The sequence below is a fragment of the Canis lupus genome, chromosome 7 (assembly GCF_011100685.1).
Source record: "Canis lupus familiaris isolate Mischka breed German Shepherd chromosome 7, alternate assembly UU_Cfam_GSD_1.0, whole genome shotgun sequence".
Taxonomy (NCBI): domain Eukaryota; kingdom Metazoa; phylum Chordata; class Mammalia; order Carnivora; family Canidae; genus Canis; species Canis lupus.
The window spans coordinates 31,207,172-31,227,492 of record NC_049228.1 but is presented as its reverse complement, the minus strand read 5'-3'; the positions used below and the strand labels follow the sequence as shown (position 1 = coordinate 31,227,492).

General features: G+C 46.1%; 1 protein-coding gene and 1 long non-coding RNA gene across 2 annotated transcripts in view; one reads left to right on the top strand and one right to left on the bottom strand.

Moving 5' to 3' along the window:
* GPA33 (glycoprotein A33) overlaps positions 1-20,014 on the bottom strand; it is a 47,062-nt gene extending 27,048 nt beyond the window's left edge. Inside the window, exons 1-2 of the mRNA XM_038542651.1 lie at positions 19,856-20,014; positions 5,121-5,275 (exon numbers count right to left, since the gene is read on the bottom strand). Coding sequence (XP_038398579.1) covers positions 5,121-5,275; positions 19,856-19,898 — 198 coding nt within the window. The 5' untranslated portion in view covers positions 19,899-20,014. The remainder of the gene's footprint in view (positions 1-5,120; positions 5,276-19,855) is intronic.
* On the top strand, positions 12,808-14,491 carry LOC111096674. The gene is made up of 2 exons (XR_005362159.1): positions 12,808-13,146; positions 14,256-14,491. It is a non-coding gene; the product is annotated as an uncharacterized LOC111096674 (long non-coding RNA).
* Positions 20,015-20,321: the final 307 nt, after the last annotated feature.

The following is a 20,321-nucleotide window of genomic DNA, read 5'->3' as shown; positions in this document are numbered from 1 at the left end:
CAAAAGAGAAGTTGCCGACGAAGTCAGTGGATTGGTAGAGGCAGAAGGCAGAGCATGCTTGTGTAGAGAAGGGAGTGTGGAGACAGGTCCTTTGGGCAAATTAGGACAAGGTGCCCTAGTTTTTGGACAGACACAGCCTGTGCCAGGGCACAGGTGATGGAGTGTAGGCCCCCTGGGCTGGGTACCCTTGGGCAGGGCATGTCCTGGGGGGGTTGTGTGTGTGCAGGTAACCAGCTCTCAGGAAGCTTGGCTGAGAAGTAGAAGGGCATCAGGGCAGGAGGGGAGGAAGTGTCTGGGGCTGTGGACCAGTCCAAGAATGTGAATCTCTCCCAACTCAGCTCTTTTCCAAGGAGTTGACTCTGCCTGGGACTCGTCATGCCCCAACCATTCTCCTAATCACAGCTGTCCCAAGGCTTCCTCCCTGGATCCCCTGCCCCCACCCCCTTGCCAGGACATGTCACAATAATCTCCTTGAGGACTCAGATGTAATCCCTTTCTCTGCACCCTTGCTTATTCTCAAGGGGATTGCCTCAAATCCTTTTGAAGGCGAGGATCCATCAGTCAATAGGAGAACTTCAGTGCTTCTCTAAGCACTCAGAAGTGCCTGGTGAGACCCTACAGCTGGTTGGCTGAACACACGTGGTGGTGAAAGAGACCTCCTTCAAGCTAGGGGCAGCAGTTTCCCCCTCTAGGTTTTTACCCTGAGATTCTGGTTATAGAGAGGACCTGTGCCCGTGGCCATCAGAGACTCTGGGGTAACAGACAACAGGGTGCATCAGGCAGGATTTACTCTCCTGTCCCATCGGTCCTGCTCCTCTAGGCCGTGGGTATCCTGAATCACCTCTTCTTTCCTGTCAGGGAAAAAGCTAAATGCTTTCACTCTGGGTATTCCAGGGACCTGATGCTTACCTCGAGCAGGCACCTTTGATTTTTTTTTTCAAATTATTTACTTATTTATTCATGAGAGACAGAGAGAGAGGCAGAGACACAGGCAGAGGGAGAAGCAGGCTTCATGCAGGAAGCCCAATATGGGAGCCGATCCTGGGACCCCGGGATCACGTCCTGAGCCAAAGGCAGAGGCTCAACTGCTGAGCCACCCAGGCATCCTGGTACTTTTAGATTTTTTAAAAAAAAATTTTAAGTAGACTCCACACCCAGCATGGAGCCCTTTGCAGGACCTGACCTCAAGACCCTGTGATCAAGACCAGAGCCGAGACCGAGAGTTTGGTGCTTAACTGACTGAGCCACCCAAGAGCCCCTCTGTTTGCATTTTAAAAGTAGATCTCACTCTGGAACTTACTGAACCACAAAGGAAAAGACAACTGTTAGCTTAAGGTGGGAGAGGGTACTATCTACTTCCCTGATGACCGTGTGCAGGTACATGAACAAGATCTGGCACCTGTTTAGAGATGTTTTTTGTATGATCCCCCTAACCCTGCACCCATCCTTTCTTTTTTTCTAAATGTACTTTACCAAAAAAAACTAAAAAAATAAGGTTGTAGAATTATAAAATTCCTTCAAACTTGGGACCTTAGGTGAGACACCCTCAAAGTGACTGATTTTAGTCCTTAGGGAGTCGATGTGGGTTGCTGCTTATTTAAATACAGTTCAGCTGGAGCCAGCTGGAGCCCTGAGAATGCCAGTGTACTCCCTGTGTTTCCAGGTGCCTCCTTCCTGAAACACGGGAGCAGGTGTTTGATTTAGTTCACCAGTCACCTGACTGGTGAAACACGGGAGCAGGTGTTTGATTTAGTTCACCAGTGCCTACTCAGTTGAAGAACTGGGTTTTTATTCTTGAAGAAACTCATAGAAGGGCATGTTTATTATAGGTTGACATACTCATTTTAAAAATATTTGGAGCACCTGGGTGGGTCAGTGGTTGAGCATCTGCCTTTGGCTCGGGTTGTGATCCCAGGGTCCTGGGATAGAGTCCCTCATTGGGCTCCCTATGGGGAGCTTGCTTCTCACTCTGCCTGTGTCTCTGCCTCTCTCTGTGTTTCTCATGAATAAATAAATAAATAATCTTTAAAAAAAAAAAAAAGACTTGTTTATTTATTTGAGAAAAAGAGAAGAAGCACACCAGCGAGGGAAGGGCAGAGGGAGAAAAAGAGAATCTCAAGCAGACTCCCACCTTCCCACCCCCATGACAGCAGAGCCCAACAAGTGGCTGGCTCCATCTCACAACCCTGAGATCATGACCTGATCCAAAACCAAGAATTGGGCGCTGAATAGACTGAGCCACCCAGGTGCCCCTCAGTTCACAAACTAACATGTACAAAAATGTCCTTGGTGCAGTATGCCAAGTAATTGTGAAGATTGTTCTTGAATATTGTGTGAAGGCTAGGAAGTTGGAACAGGCAAGTCATGGGTGTTGAAAGCATTCATTTATCTACCTCATTTATTTTTTATTTTTGCATCAAATCTCTATTTCCCTATTTTATGACTGCTGAAGGGTTCCAAATGGGGACATTTGAGATATTTTGTAATTTTTTAAACCCCCCATTCTGTATTTGTAATATACAAGGAAATGATGAGGCATTGCTCTAATAGTTAAACAAGGGAAGGAGAAAGAAAGACTCTAATTTCTGGGTAGAGAAGTCTCCTTTGTGGAAAAGTAGATCAAGTGTTTTCAAAAGTTTGTCTATGTTATTGTACCTGACTTTAGGATCCAAAAAATATTTTTTGCCAAGTTGTGCTTTTCCTCCTGGAATTGTAAGTGGAACACAATACTAGTGCTTGCTCACATTGTGAAGTGGATGTTGTTACAGAGAACACACCAGAGCCTTTCTCACTGTTAAGCAAATAATGCCTTGTGAATATATGATCTACGGAGAAACCTTTGCAGTTGCACCTGCTGATGCTGTCTGTCTGCTGGAGAATTAATTTTGAATGTATTCAAAAAAATTTTTTTTGAATGTGTTCTTCTTCCTCCCACCCTCTACTTTTATAAAATAAATAAAAGTAGACCTCACTCAAACTTATGAGTAGATGCTCCATTTCTTATAATTAGAGACATGTGAATGTAATAAGAAAGGAGACACTTTTTTTTTCATTTACCAAAATGGCAAATATCAAACATTTTGAGAATACTATGTGTTAGAGAAGTAGGTGCCCTCATCTTGCTGGTGAAGGTAGACATTGGCATGACATCTGATGAGAGCAATTTGATCTTATTTTTCAAAATTTTAAATTCACATACCCTGTGACTCAAAAGTTCTTTTTTAAATAATTTATCCTATATTCATATACTTTACATATACATTTATGCTATGTATGTGTGCTATATTCATCCATAGACATTAGAGATATTTTATTGCAGCATTATTTGTAGCAGCAAAATACAGGAACTGAATCAAATATCCATCATTGGTATATATAGTACATTAATAAAATGGAACGCTTAATACAAATGTTTAAAAAAATGAGGTAGATTGCTTCTAGGCCTTTTGGCTAAGATCAAATGTAAAAAACGAGATAGATATAAACGTACTGACATATGGAAAGAGCTTCATGATATGTATTGAGAGAAAAAAGCCAAGTGCAGCACAGTGTGTACGTAGCCTATGTAAACATACGTATTTATACATGTGTATTTACATATATATGTCTGTCTGTATGTTTGTATATATGTACAGCATTATTGAAGGTCACCCTAAAACTCGTAGGAGTAGGTTCCCTTTGGTGAGGGAAACAGGAGCCTGGGAGTTCAGGGTATGAGATAGACGTACTTTCACTTTGTGTACTTTTCTACTGCTTAATCTTTAGTGATGTGCATGTATTACTTAGACACACACATACACACAAATGAGCACTCAGGTTCTGCTGGGGGAGCACAGGATGCTTTCCTGGGGAGGCAATTTGGTAGTCTCTATGAAATTATAAAAGCATTTACCCTTTCTGGGAGTGTATCTAGAGGTCTACCTGTGCAGACACAAAATGGCATAGGTAAATGGTTATTCTTGGTAATTGGGGGGTTGGGAATAAGCAAGTGTCTATCATTTTGGGGCAGGTTAAATATTAACAGTGTATCCACACAATGGACTCCTCTGCAGCTCTTAAAGAATGAAGGAGCTCTCTATTGCTGATATAGAAAGCTCTTCAGGAACTAGGTTAAGTGAAAAATGCAAGGGGCAGAATAGTGCGTAGAATATGCTACCTTTTGTGTAAAAACAGGGGAAATAGGAACACACACATACATACACACAAAACATTAACATTTTCTTGAATTTGCATAAAAAAATCAATGGAAGGATACACTAGAAACTAAACTGGTTCTCCTAGCCAAGAGTAATATTCAAAATACTTAACAATTGCAGCAGAGATACCAACCAATCAGAATAGATGCTGGTCCCAAACAACCAGTACCAGTGAAAGTCAGCCTTGCCTACAGATGGGGAGTGTGTGTGAGGGTGGGGAAGTGGTGCGGAATAGAAGATTAGGGTAGACAGGAGGGGAAAGGATGGGAATGAGACTTTACAATGTTGATGATCTTTTAATTTTGGAACCGTGGGACTGTATTATCTGTTTCAAAATAAAAATAAAAAATAGAACAAAATGTCTTCTATATTCTCCAAAAGATCGCAAACAGGGAAAAATCCCCCAAACACTATAAAATAAAATCTGGCCTCAGGGAGAGCTCTGTGCTAGTCAAAAGGAGTGACTGGGGATGCCTGGGTGGTTCAGTGGTTGAGCGTTTGGCTCAGGTTGTGATCCCGGGGTCACCATCCAGTTCCACATTGGGCTCCCTGCAGGGAGCCTGCTTCTCCCTCTGCCTATGTCTCTGCTTCTCTCTCTGAGTGTGTCTCTCATGAATAAATAAATAAAATCTTTTTAAAAAACAAAACAAAAAAAGGAGTGACTGTCTCAAATTATACAATTTAGGTAATTTGAGACCGACTAGCAGAAGGATATTTTAGGGACGCTCACTTTTTCAAAATAAAGGTGGCATAATATGTCCCTCGCTGGGCCCAACATTCATTGCTCTCTCCCCATCCAGTCCAGCTTGGGTGCTTATGTTTATTCTAACATTTATTGAAAGACTTGGAGTGCTCATCCTATAAGAGGTCATGGTCAGGTAATAATCATTCCCATGATACCCTCAACTTTTTAAGGATTCTTACCGTGTGGGTCCTTAGAAGCTTGTCCCATTGGATAAATCCATTTCGGTCAGAGGCAGAAGTCTGGTAGGTACATGGAAGGGTAACACTCTTCCCCCGGGCAGCCTTAAGAACACCCTGTGGGGTTTCCACAGAGATGGCATTGACAGTCACCCAGACTGGAAAGAAAGTGGGAAGTGGGAGAAGTAAATGGCATAGCCACTCATTGCCCATAGGACTTCTGAGGGAATGCTCAGTGATATTCTCTTCCTGCAACCACAGCTAGACACACTATGATTGTGATCTTGGCCACGGCGCACCAACTGTTCTCCGAGACTGAGGCGAACACAGCCGTGTGCCTTGGTTCACTGTATATCCATCCTGCAGCATCACAAATAAGTCCAACGCATTGTGTGGTAGCTAAAAGCCCAGCTTTGAGTCTCAGCCCCAACCTCTTACCAGCTGTGTGAACTTTTCTCATCCATTACATAGGAACACAAATACTTCCCAGAGTTGCTAGGGGAACTTAAAGAGATAATATGCATAAATACTTTTTTTAGTCCCTGTCACATAGAAAGCTCATGATAAATATTCTTTGCCATCTTTTTTGTTGTGATGATGATATAGTCATTCATTTTACACATTTTTATGGAGCACTTAAATGTGGTAAGGAATTTTATACATAAGATTAAATCAAGGTAAAGAAATAGAGGGATTCCCAGGCTAGTTTACTCTACATAAGTTTATCAGGAAAAGGTGAGAAAAACCGTGTGGCCACAACAGTATCTCCCATCATGTATACTTATCTTACCATGTGATGGTGACTCTCCTTCCTCTGTGTCCCCTCCTCTTGAATCTGAGTGGGCCTGGGACTACAATGTGAGTGGTACCATATGGCTTCTCACGCTAACTTGTAAGAGGACATTAGCTTTGCTTGGTCCTCTTGAGATGCTCACTCTGAGAACCCAATAACATTCTGTGATAAAGTTAAGCAGTCACCTGGCAAGACCACATGCAGGTATCTGGGACATAGCCCCAGCTGAGGTCCCTTGGGACAGCCAACATCAATTCCTAGCATGTGTATGAGCATGTTCAGCTAGCTGTCTAGGAAAGCAGGGCTGAGCTATTCCTGCAGAGCCTGCCCAGAGTGAAGATTCCTGAGCCAAATCTAGCTCATTGTTTTAGGACGCTAAGTTTTAGCATTGTTTTAGGACGCTAAGTTTTGGGGTGATTTGGTATGTAGCAATAGATGACTGAAACAGAAAGCCATGTGGATACGTGTTGTGAGAACTTTCTAGGCAGGAGTAAGTGTGGCCCGTGTAAGGAAGAGCAAGGAAGCCATGTGGTAGGAGGAGAGGAGGGAAGAGAGATGAGACAGAGAAGTAGAGAGGTCTCAGGTCACATTGGGTCTTATAGCCCATATCTAGAACTTCATATTTTTCTTTGGAGGAGGTGGGAAACCCTTAGAGGGATTTAAGCAAGGTAATAAACCTGACATACATTTTATTTTTTTTTATTTTTTTTTTAATTTTTATTTATTTATGATAGTCACACAGAGAGAGAGAGAAAGGCAGAGACACAGGCAGAGGGAGAAGCAGGCTCCATGCACCGGGAGCCCGATGTGGGATTCGATCCTGGGTCTCCAGGATTGCGCCCTGGGCCAAAGGCAGGCGCTAAACCGCTGCGCCACCCGGGGATCCCCTGACATACATTTTAAAGGGTCATCTTGGCTGAAGTGAAGTGAGAGGAAGGAGGAGATTGGGGAACAGAGCAGAAGCAGGACAACCATTCAAGAGGCTACTACAATAGTACAGGTGAGTGCTAATGGTGGCTTGGGCACAGGTCCTGGTGGTGTAGGTAGAGAGAAGTGATCCAGATTGGAATGTATGTAGAAAGAGCCAATGGGATTTGACTGCAGATTAGATTTTATGTGTTAGAGGAAAAGAGGAGTCAAAGATAGATCAGGATTTGGCCTAAATAACTAGAAGGATGGAATTCTAATTTAGGGAGATGATGAAGGCTGAGGTGGGCAGGTTTCAGGGGGAAGATCAGGAGTTTGTTTGTGGACATGTGAAGTTTGAGATGCTTATTACACACCCAACAGAGGTGTTGAGGAGACAGTTCTTGGAGAGGTCACTGAAGGCTAGAGGATGGGGAGGAAGACAGGGAAGGTGTCTGGGATGGAGGCCTGGGTGCTTAGTGGTGGAGGAAATGAGGAGAAACCAGCAAAGGAGAAGAAGAACTGGCCAGGGGGCTAGGAAGAGAGATAAGAAAAAGTGTTTTCTAGAGACCAAGCAGAACAAGTGTTTCATAAAAGCAGAGGGGGTCAACTAATTCAACATTACTGATCTGCTGGGCCAGGGACCTGGGAACAGAGAGATGACCCCTCGATGTGGCACCATGGAGGGGGTGGGGGGACCTCAGCAGGAGCAGATTCCATGGAGTAGAGAGGATGGAGCTTGGGAAGATGAGCTCAAGGGCAAGTGGATGAGAAGAGGACAGCTTTTGCCAAAAAGGAGAGAGAGAGAAAGGCACGTGGGAGTTAAAAGAGTCTGTAGGGTCAAAAGATGTTTGTGACTTTAAAAAAATATATGTTTGATGATTTAAAAAATATTTTTGATACTGTGGCCCTTGTTTTCTTCTTCTATGGGATCTTTGCTTCCCTACTCAGTGGGTGTGACAAAAGTATCAGATGGGAATCTCATCTGTGATTAGAAAAGTAGGAAGTAGAGAAGTTCATATCTAGAACCTTCCAACTACCTCCTGTTCTACTTCCCTGTGTGGGTCTACATCCGGCATCTCCTTTCTAGTGGTTCAGAACCCACCCTGCCTCGAGCAGCTGCAGCTCACCCATCCTGCTGCCACCTGCAAGCTGTGTGTCTCGTGCTCCAGAAAGAGTCTTTCTCACTCTCATTCCCCTGCTCCCTTTTCAAGGCTGAGCCCTTCTCCTGTTCAGGAAGAGCATCCATCTGATGCTCAGCTAGTTCCCCACAAGGGGTTAAGAAGGAATAGTTCAGGGTTGTGTGAACCTCCCTAAGGATAGACACACTGGGAGAGTAAGTGCTTTTCACCTCCAGGAAGAAGTCAACATCTCCCAGCACCATAGCAGTTTACTGAGGAAGGCGTTTGGAGCGCATTCACTTCCTAGAGGAAACGTCCAGACTCTCCCAAGCAGAATCAACGCCATTGCCCTTTGTCCCACCTACTGCTCACAAGTGCCTGCCTCCTAAGACTTCTGTCTCATGAAAGTTTATTGCACAATACACCAGAGTGGCTAAGAACACAAGTGCAAGAACCAAACTGCCCCAGCTGGCATCCTCATTCTTACTTTTTTTTAACTGTGTGACCTTGACCAACTTAATTAATTTTGCTGTGCCTGTTTTCTCACCTATGAAATGAGAATAACAATATTACGGTGAGGGTTGAATGACTGACCATCGTGGGCAGGCACATCCCCTACCCGATGTGGCAAGAACCATACCAGTGTTCTATATTGTCACATCTTTCTCCTCTGCTACCGTTTTCTTCATCTCGATGTCCCCAAGGTTCGACAAAGTGCCTAACACAGGAAGTGCTCTTTGGCAGCAAATACATGAGTTACAGAGAATTTAAGCTTAAAAGATGGGTAGGATTCACAACCAGAGAAACTTATTGGAGAACCTATCTTACAGATTGCTAGAAAATGCCAAAAAAAATCAAATAAGGGATCAAAAGAGACCCCAGAGAAGGGAAGCTGAGTCTGCAAGATGCCCCAGAAGGAAATGAGCGAGGTCCTTTAACCTCCCTGAAAGGGTGGGGTGTGGAGACCCAGCCTGAAGATTTGATGATTGCTTGTAAATAATTAAGGTTTGTTAAGAAGATAATAAACTGTCTCTTGAGAGCTAACCAGAAAGTAATACATCCAAGGAGAATAATGAAATGCTTGATGGAACTGGCTGCCTGAGGCATACACAGCGCATTATGGGAACCCTTGGGAAACTGGCAGTAATGCCTCCACTTAGGAAAATCCATTTGCTCCGAGAAACCACATTCTCAGAGAGGAAGTGCTGGAGGCCAGAGGTGTCCCAGCCTGCCCCAGGACCAAGCACTTGCTCTCGCCTTGAGAAAGTATTGGTACCCTGGATGAGGAGGGGCAGTTCACACAGGCAGGTTGGTTTGTCCTGTCTTCACTGGCAGCGGTGGAGGGATGGGCGGTTAGAACTTGTCCAACTGTTCAACATGGATGTTTAGGCATCTGTAAATTCCAGTCAATTCAATGAATTTTTCCTACAGTCCGAGTTTCATGCAAGGCACTGGGAAAATGATCAGAGGCATGTTCATGTGCTATATCCTCCAGAAACCATTGGGACCATCCCAGCCCTTAATGCTCACGGGTTTTCTGGCCACTTCAGGCAGCTCTTCACCAGGTACACACAAAACTCCATTGATGAGGGTTGGTGCATGCAAGCCTCCTCCTCTCAGCAGACAGTACGCCCCTTCCTGTGGGGCCTGTGTCTCATGTTTCTCTTGTCTCTACTGTTTGCCAGTTCACACCTCAAGGTTTCTACAGAGCTGAGTGCTAATAAGACCTGTGGGTTCAGTAGCCTGGGGCATAGTCCCTACCCAGGCAGCAGTTAGAGGTCACTGTCAGCAACCTAATGGAGCCTAATTAGGTGTTAAGTGTAAGTGTTAAGGGAATAAAATGTAGAGGGAGAGAGTGGAGGGGTTGTGTCACTATCCAGAAGAAGGATTGTAATAGAAAGGCTTGTCGAGAAGGTGGGACTTGAAATTGCCCCCAAGGGAGTTGATTCACTTCTTTGAACTTGTACAGGTAAGAAAATAAAGCAGGATGCGCAACTATATATAAACAGTATCGCACTTCCACCTAATCACAGAAAGAGAGCAAATTCTAGAAGCAAATATACCAAAATATGGTATTAATAAGTTATCTCTGGATTTTGGGATCATGGATAAATTTTGGATTTCTTGTTTGTATATTTTTATTTTCCAAATGCTCTGTAGTAAATATGCGTTACTCTTGTAATCAAAAAGCCATGTGACAGTTTTATAAATCAAGCTGAAAGTGAGGACATAGAGACAGGGAGGGCAGCCTACTTTGGCAAGGAGCTCGTCGAACACAGGAAAATGAAAAAGCTGAAACAAGGTGGCCTTGAGAAAGTTCTTTGGTCTCCTCTGGGATAGAAGATGCAGAGACTTGAAGCAGGCTTATAGACAATAGGGAAGGAGCTCCAGAAAGGAAGACACTGAAAATAGAAGAGGAGCCAGATGGAGCAAGACTCCAGCCTGGGTGAGAGGGGTGTGGAGAGGTCACAGGGGAGACTAGTGTTGCTCATAGCAAGTGTAACCCATTCCCACGTGTACAGAGAGATAAGGTCTAAGTGAGAGCAACTATCTATCACTGTGTGCTGCCCATGCCAGGTGTTTATGGCATCCCTGACTCACTGGGGCAGAAAACAATGACACAGACCAAAGGTCACTGGGTGGTAGAGGCGAGGGAGGCACCTCAGGAAGAAGGTAGGTCCAAGTGTGACAGTTGGTGCTCCAGGCAGAGAGGGCTGCTCTAGGGACAGGGTGATCTGGGAACAGAGACAAGCCCGGCAGGCAGAGAGGGAGAAAACCTGAGCACTGCCAACATGGAGTAGTCTGAGGACAACTCTCTTTACAAACTTCCAAGTCAAATATGGCCTCCATCAGCTTTCTCAATCCTGATAATTAGCACCATTGAGGACAGACACTGAAGCTGCTGCTAAAATACAAGTGCTGTCTGGGAGGGAGGGAAGACACACTGAGGGGCTCTCTTCCTTTAACTTGCAGGACAGACCCATTTCCCTAATTAGTTCCTCTTATCCATCAGACTCAAGAAAGGGACTCAGAACGGGTACCTTTTGACAGAAGCATTTGAAATTAGAAAGTTGAGGCTTAGACAGAAGCTGGAACTGCCTAGAGAAAGAGGGAAAGGAGGGCAGGCAGGATAGGAGACACTAAAAACAAACCAGCTGGCTACCTCGTGAGGTTCAAAAGGATAGGTTCTTATTCATGAACACCCATAAAGCCAATGGCTGCTGGGCACCCATGTTGCAGGCACTGTGCTAGGCTCCTGGGAGAAAATGACAGAGACAGACATCGTTCCTACTCTCATAGCATTCAGTCTTCTGGGTAAGTCAAATTGTAATAAATAATCCCAGAGAAAAATTTAAGCCACCATGGAAACAAGTGTTACATATTTGATAACAGGATAGAATTAAAGGTTTGGGGATGAGAAGTGGTTGTCCAAAGGAAAGGTTTGTTGTGCTGACATTGGAGGATGAGCAAGAATGAACCATGAGAAAATTGGAGAACAGGTGGGTGGGGGGAGAGGAGCACTGTGCAGAGGTCAGGGCATGGAGAAGGTAGGGCACATTCAGAAAGTAAACCATGCCAGTCTGTAGCAATAGCACCAAGCAGGTGATTTGGGGGGGTGTGACTCCCCCTGTATGATATCCTTTAACCTCCCCACTAAGATTCCAAATAAACATACACACCAAGTACAAACAGCATACTCATTCCATCAGGGCAGTTTAGGACAAGTTCCACTATCTGCCCTCTCTCAGCCTGGCTGCTTCCCCTTGTCCCCTCAATGATGTCCTGCAATGCAATTCTGGAATTACACCACTGCAGGTGTGGCCAGAAATATGGGATGGGCCCAAGTCTAATTGGCCGTGACCACAATTTGAGGTTTTTGGTTTCTTGGGGGTTTTGTTTTGTTTGTTTGCTATCTGCATTGATGGTTTATTTGAAACAATTCTAAATATGAGGGTTCTTTCTTGCATCAAATGAGTGAAGACTCAAAGGGGGGAGGAAACAAGGGTACTTATGAGTTTGAAAGACAATTTATCTTTCTAAAGAATTAGATTAGGAGAAAAGTAAGGAACCCACTGAGAGCAGGAAAAAGCAAGCAACTTCCAGGGTCTAGCGGGTGAATAAGAGAGGTAGGTACTCAGTGATTGTGCATTTCCATGGTTTTTCTATGGCAGAAAATACAGTTGGGAACATGCATGCCTGGAGCCAGGTTACTTTTACGTTCCATACCTATGCTGTTTGTGGGGCTGTTGGGCCACAGTAATTGGGCATGCCAGACAAAGGGGTGTTGGTCTTTTCCCACAAATCCCAACCCAGTCTTCGTGGCAAGGAAGGCACTGCCATGTGTGCTCAACCAGTCTCTTGTCCCAGGTTCTCGGTGTGTGTGGTTGACATCTCCCTCAACACAACCTTTGTCATCACTGGTTTCAGCCCAAGGAACTTGGTGGTGACCATCAAAGGGACAAGTGGCCAATTTATTTTTGACAACAGCATCATTTGTAAGCCTCTTCTGCCCGACCGAGGGCTCCGCGGAGACATGGGAACCCTCACCCACATCCGGGCCTCAGCAACATTCACTTCCGGCCCCTGACGCTGGGGGATGAGGTGCCCACTTCCTGTGCCAGGCCGTGGCTCTGGACACAGCAGGTGCAGGCTGCCCGGCGGTGGGCCTCACAGGTGCCGCTCTGCGGCCCTTCCCGCTCCTCAGGCGCCCCCGGCCTTGAGCTTCTCGTCCCCCAGCCCCCAGCACACCAGCGGCCCTGCGTGGCTGGGACTCGCGCCGCCTTCCCCGCGCTCCGCGGCGGCCATCTTGGGGAAGGGAAGGCGCGCCGGAAACGGGCGCGAGGAGTGATGGGAGCGGGGAGAGGTGGGCTGCTACTTGGGAAGAAGGCCTAGTCGTGGCCGTTGTCCGAATAGAGGGGTAATTTCAATTTTGAGGGCAGGGAAGAGGAATATTATGAAGGAGATAAGCAAGCAGAAGCGCCTGTATCACCAGGGACGGAGATCTGGATGTCTTTGTTTAGCGTGTGGTGTAGAATCTCACAAGTCAATAGCGGTGTCTGCGGATGCTTGGGATGGATGCCCAGGGCGGACTACAGAGAGTCTCAGAGCCGAGGCGAGAGCTCAGCGAAAAGTACTGGAGAGGAAAAGAGGGCCAGAGACGTGTAACTTGGTCGTGGAAAACGAAATAGACATTGGAGCCTTTGTTCTGGTAACTGTGAGAAAGAGAAAGAAAGGAAAAAGAAAAGAAAAAAGAAAAGAAAAGAAAGGAGAAAGAGAAAAAGAAAGAAAGAAAGAAAAAAAGAAGGAAGGAAGGAGAGAGAAAGAAAGAGAGGGAGGAAGGAAGAAAGAAAGAAAAGAAAAAAGGTGGGGAGGAGACGGAAGGAGAAAAAAGAAAAAAGAAAAAAAAAAGAAAGAAAAGTAGAAGCAGTCGTTCTTGCCCTCGGGTTATTTAGGAAGACGAGGCCCGAAGTGGGTGAAAGGTTAAATGGCAATATAACAGATGCCAAAGAGGTGGTTGAGACTATATATTCCTGTTAGGAAGAAATCAGTGGGGCCCAGAGTGACCTGGGAAGGCTTAAATGGAGGAAAGAGACGTGTGACCTCTGAAAATTAGGAAAAAAGGAAGGTGTGGATACTACAGGTGGAGGTGGTGATATTTTTCCAAATCAAGGAGCAAAAGATGTGACAAGACAAAAATTTGTGTACTATTCAAGGTATAGGAGGCACTCTGGGAGATCAGGGTGCTGAAATACTGGGGCTTGGGGAACACTTCAGTGATTTATAGAACTTAAATATAACTTAGAGAACCTGTCTTTATGATTTGAGTCTTTATTCTAGTGCTAGTGAGAAATCACTGAAGAGCTTTAAGTAGGGGGAGTGACATGGTCACAATTTTTTTTAAAAGATCATGCTGGCTCCAGCGTGGAGAACAGATAGAAGGAGCAGAACAAGCGTGCAAAGGCCAGTTGGAGGTTATGGAAGCAGCTTAGGAGAGGCAGCTCGCATCAGCTAGTGGCAGAGAAACAGAAAAGTAAACAGATTCAAAAGAACTAAAATCATCAGGGCACAGTGATGACTTGAATTTGTAGCTGAGGGAGAGGGAGGTATTGGGTGATACGGGGATTCTAAAATATGGTCCCCAAATACTTTGAAATTCCTCTCATCCAGAGGCAAGGTTCATGTCCCTTTCCTTGAGTCTGAGTTCTGTGACTCCCTGACCAGTAGAACGTGGTAGAAGCGATGCTCAGTCAGTATCTGGGCTAGACCTTAAGGTACTGGCAGCTTTCATTTTCTTTCTCTTTCGATGTTTGCTCTTAGATTCCAGCTACCATGCTCTGAAGATGCCCAGACTTTCCTGAGGAGAGGCCCACAAAGAGAGGAATCAGAGTTAGCACCAACTTGCCAGCCAGTGAGTGCACCATCTTGGAAGTGGGTGTTCCAATCCCAATCAAGTCACCCCAAGTGATGCTGCATGGAGCAAGGACAGACTGTCCCTGCCAAGCCCCAACAAAATTGTGAATCTGTGAGCAAAATAAATTATTTTCTTGTTTTAAGTTTCAGGATCGTTCATTACATAGCAGTAGAAGAACCGTAACGGGGGACTGCTAGGTTTCTAGCTTTCATTCTTGGATGGATGGGAGTCATTTATGGTGCAGAGACCACTGAGAAAGCCCAGGTTGAGGGTGGGGGGAAGATTATGGGTTTTCTTTTCAGTTTGTGAGTTTGCAGTGCTTCTGAGACATTTAAGTTGAGAGGTCACGTGGACTGTTGGATTTGTGGGTATGTAGCTCAGAAGAGAGGTTGGGTTTGGAGACAAATTGTGAGTCAGTTGGAAATGGGTGTCACTTAGAGACATGAATGTGGATGTGGGGTCTAGAGTGAAAATAGAAGTGGGTCTTGGTGTGAGGAGCTCTGACATTTCTTAGTGGGCATAGGAGAGTGAAGCTGCAAAGAAGACCTGCAAGAAGCCAGGGATCTAGGAGGACAACCCGGAGAGGGTGTATCATGGGAGCAACAGAATAGTTTCAGGAGGGAGGAGGGATTAGCAGGGTCAGGCGCTGTCAGGAATACAAGCACAGGCTGAGCCAGACACTCTTTCCCACAGGCATCCTAGGGACCAACATCACAGGAAGCAGTATGGCTGGGTTACCCGTCTGGGGTTGGGACTGGGAAACAAAGGCAAAATGAGGACCACACCTGTGCCCACAAACTAGTTCCTCCCTGAGCCTTATTTCTTAAACACAAGTCTCTAAATCAGCAGCATCATCACTTGGAAGCTTGCTAGAAACGCAGAATCTCAGACCCTGCCCTACGGAATCAGTCTGCATTTTAACAAGATTCCCCAGGTGACTTCTATATACACAAAAGTGTGAGAATGCTTGCTCTTGGGTCATGGAATCAGGTGCTGGACAGGAACTCCGGGAAGCCGCCAGATGGCGCAAAACTGAGCCAAGTCCCGGGCAGAGTATCAGCCCCAGCAACAGAAGCTGACTGTTGATGACACCTACTTTCCTTCTAGTTTCAGGATCTAACCCTATCTAGTTCCAGTAGCTTGCGTGTCAGAATCACCAGGGTAACTGTCAAAATCACAGAGAGACCCAGATCCTGCCCCCCATAATTCTAACTCAGAAGGTCTGGGGGGCCTGGGCATCTGTTTTTTTTACTACCCAGGTGATTCTGATGGGCAGCCAGAGTTGATAGCCACTGCCCTAGACCATCACTCTACCCCCTTAGCACACATACTCCTCTTAGGCTGATGGTTACATCTTCCCCTTTGAGGCTGTGGCTGGGACTGGGGCATTTTAATCCCAACTGCATCTCTGGCAGGCAGACAGTGTAATTCCCCAGGCACAGAGGTCCCTGGGAGCACTGGCTTCTGACTTTTGTTCAGATACCAGCAGCAGGTGGTGCCCAGGCCCCAAGTGGGAGCCAGGTCCTGGGGATTGGAGTGGCAATGGGGCTCACACCCATGGAGCAGATGAAAGGCTGGGCTGCCCATCTCACAGCACGCTTGCAGGCTGACACCACCCTGGTTCTGGCCACCCTCTCAGAGTCAAGGTTAACTGGACAAAAGCCACTCTCTCATCTGACTCTCATCAGATGTGCACGTCTGAGGCCGAGACCTGTAAACCTCATGGCCTGGGCCAGGTCACTGCATGGAGCTTAGACATGCAGGTGACACTGAGCTCAGACGTGCCACACTCTGACAGGGCAGACCACAGGGAGCTCCCCAAGCCTGTGTGACCAACAGAAACACAGTACTTCAGAGTGGACAAACGTTAAGTCTTTTAGGGAAAGTTATCCTGCTAGGAATTGTGGCTCTAGCAAAGACCCCTGGGAAAGATTCTAAAATGGCATATCAGTCTCAGTTCAGGAACTTGGACACTTAGATCCCAGAAAAGACCCCTCCCTATGGATCAAGCATCTATGGATTTATTGAAATATTTTTAGATGGGGAGAAAAGTTGTATTTTCTCATCTAGTATATTTTGGGATGATTCCTTTATTTCTCTGTGTAGAGCAGTATCTTCCTAAGTTTTTCTCATTTAACCTTCAAAAAAGTTTCCTCTAGTTCAGGAAGATGGGACTTTTTTGTTTGTGTCTCTTATCAAGTCTTCAAAGATTTTAGTGACTCCAGGCAGATCTGCTTATGGACATTTTCTCTCTGGTGGGTTTCTCCTTGTGCAGCTTCTTCCATCACATTGAGTCTCATCAGTCCAGTGGCTGGCAATTTCCCAAAAGGGAAGAACCTTAGTTCTGTGCCCAAGTTGGGGTGTTTTCTCTAGCAGTCTTCGGGAGGGGTGGTAACTCAGGGTTCATCTACAGTGACTCTGACTTACTTTCTTTCTTTCTTTCTTTCTTTCTTTCTTTCTTTCTTTCTTTCTTTCTTTCTTTCTTTCTTAAGATTTATTTATTTATTCATGAGAGACACACAGAGAGAGAGGCAGAGACACAGACAGAGGGAGAAGCAGGCTCCCAGCGAGGAGCCCAATGCAGGACTCGATCCTGGGATTCCGGGATCACAACGTGAGCCAAAGGCAGATGCTCAACTGCAGAGCCACCTAGGTGTCCCTCCAACTCTCTTTCTGGACACACTTCTACCAGATACCAGCACTCAGGCTGATCCCCAAAGTCTACTAATTCTCTGTAATTTACACTTGCCCACACTAATAATCAATAATAAGAATAACTGGCATGTATTGAATGCTTATTATGTCAGACACTGTTCCAAGATTTACAAACTTTACTATCCATAACAACCCTGTGGGAGGCACGCTGCATTTTGACATGTTATATATTGCCCTGCCCATTTCACAGAGTGGGAAACTGAGGTTTATAAAGGTGACTTAATTCTCCCTGCGCTAAAGTCAGTATAGGAAGAAGGCTGCCCCAAGTGCTTGTGATGGCAGTAGAGTGCCATGATAGGAGAGGGATGGGAACATCTGCTCTGGAAGGGTGAAGTATTTTGTCACTGACAGTGTTTAGAATTGTCAGACTGATTTTTAGTTGGTTGTAGTATTCTTTTTAAGTTTTCTAATGTACCACCTTCTATTTGAGTCCCTTCCATATGTGATATTTTCTGCCTCCCTAGGGTCTGTTGAGTTCTGGGGCCGACTGGCTCATCAGCTGGGTGTTGCTCTGCCCAGTACATCACTAAAATCTAGGTTATTACTGCGCATGTTCAGTTGGAGAAAGGAAGAAGGGCAAAGGCCAGTAGGTCCTCTGGAACCCAGCTCAAGCTCCACCTCTTTCAGGAAGCTCTCCTTCATTTCCCTGTTCCTCCCTCTGGTGTGCTCTCATGAGACATAGTGGGGAGGGCCACCCAGTTGCTCTTAGATTTGACCTCTGAACACCTTCATTGCTCACTTGCACATGTCAATGGCTATTTTGCCCCCAAATATTTTCTCTTTTTTTTTTTTTTAAGATTTAATTTATTTATTCATGAGAGACACAGAGAGAGGCAGAGACATAGTCAGAGGGAATAGCGAGCTCCCCCCAGGGAGCCTGATGCGGGACTCATCCCGGCGCTCCTGGATCATGCCCTGTGCCAAAGGCAGAGCCACCCAGGCATCCTGCGCACAAATATTTTCATTTGGCAAACTGTCCGTATGCCTCGAGCTGACCACCCACCCGGCCACCAACCCAGGCTTCCACTCCCACTGTAAGGTGTGAAGCCACAGGTGGCAGGCATGTGAATCTGGACTGGGCAGTCTGGGCGGGTAGATGGGAGGGGCTGGGGGCAGAAAATACACTTCACCATCGAGTCTGAACACAGGCCCGAGAACTGGTTCCAGTGGAGTTCACCCCAGGGTCACATGCCTTCTCAAAGGAAGAGGGAAAATGTACTTGCTCCAGGCAATTCAGAGTTAAGGCCACTTTTCATTCTAAGCTGGGGGAGCTGTTTTATTCTAGAGTTTTTCCTAGACCAAAAAATGCAGTGATTGCAGGGATGTGTCCTGGGGGTGGGGGAAGGAGAGGCATCCCTAGCAAGGCTTCCAGCTCCAAAGAAAAGTATCAGAGTGTCCCTCGCTTTGTCCAGGAAGGATGGTTTTTTGCTTTCAGCCTCCCTCCGGACTTGAAGTATCCGTACTGTCTGGATCCGATGGCTGAGATAGGTGCCCTCGGGGCTGCAATCATTTCACAATCCTCACTCCTGAGAGGCCTGCACAAACTATGTGATCAGTAAAGAGGTTTGCATGAAGGAATGAAGGAACGAGGCCCTCTGGCCTGATCATGAGGGCATCTCCGCCCCCAGGCAATTGGGTCTCTTGGCTGAAGCCAGATGGAGCCGATTGGTCTTTTCCAGGGCTACCTCTAAGCCTTGACCCAGTCCTTCCCCAGCACCTCCACCTGAGGTCTCAAAGATCAGGTTTGAGTGATAAGAGTGGGGCCTGCCCGGCAGGTCGGCCAGCTGGTCCTGAGGTTTGCTGTAGGAGCTGAAAATCAAGCTCTAAGTCAGAGCCTCCTTGGCCCTTAGGGCTCCTACATTTCCCTGTAAAACTCTTTGCCTCCTCCCCATTCTTTCCGGACCCCTGAAGCCTGTAACAGTTTCTAAATCGCAGGCTGATGGGATTTCTCAGCATAGCCCAATACACTGAATTAGAGATACTCCTCAAATTCCCTCACCCCAATCTCTCAACTTCCATTCTCCATTCTGCTTCTTCCCTGCACCTAGTACCCTGAATGTCAAGGCCTCCATCCTAACCCTTAAACACTCCATGGGCACCATGCAACAACTTTACTAGTTAATAACACTTGATTTGGATTTAGTCATTATATCAACAAATGTTTGGTTTCTACTTTGTAGGGCTTCCCCATCTTCCAAGTTTTCAATGACTGGAGTATCAGAAGGGCTGAAGAGCTTTAACCTTTGGAAAGGGCCTTTCTAGTTTGGGTTTTGAAAGGTTTGAGTCTTCTCTTGCTCTGGGAATGTTTTTAAGTTGCATTTTCTCTCTGCCTTGGTTTCTCTACAAGTGATGGAGAAGTTATCACTTTTACCATTGCCTTTTTCTCTGGTTTTAAAGCACTGCTAAAATCCTAGGGAGTGAACATATCTAGAACCCCACATCCGGGATTTTCCAGGACAAACTTGATTTCAAATACCTAGTCCCTGTTGTCAGATCTTGTGTCAGAACTTATGATCTGATTTGGGATCAGAATTAATGGTCTTGAAAATGTATGAATTATCCAGTCCACAAATGGGCTGGAATTTTATTTATTAACATGCATATACAAACCATTCTCTTACTGGGTGCTGGCCTAGAACCTACTGCCTGCATAACAGAACCTGTAATTCTGCCCAGCAGGGATGCAACTTTGTCACTGGAGGTCACCCCTGGGGAGACTCTGGGAGACGGTCAACACTCAGTCCCCTAGTTTCACCCACCCGAGCGCTGGACAGGGGAGCGGCCCACTCACCTGCGCAGAGCGTCCACAGCACAGGCAACATCTTCCCTACCATGGTCTTGCTTCCTTGGTGCTCGAAGCCCAGCCTGGCAGGGATTGGCTCTGCACAGGTCTGGGCTGACTATTTAAAGTTAAAGCAGCCCTAGCCTGACCCAGCCCTCTGTCCTTGTGGTTTCCCTTTTCCTGTTTACCTTTGCCCAGCCTGGCCCCCACACACTGTGCTACTCAACGGGACTGGCAGGTGAGCTCACCTATGGGACTGGGCTCGAGCTCCTCCTACTCCACCAGAGGCCCCAAGAGGAACCTTCCCCATCTTCTCCTTGAACCAGTCCCCTGCTCCCCCCACCTTTTCTCCACTTAGCAGGTGTACAAAGTCCTGGGCTTCTCACCAAGGTGTGGGCTTCTATAACAGATAGGAAATTATCATCTTGTAATAAAAAGGGAATGATCTTGGAAACAGGCTTTCAAAGCCAATAAA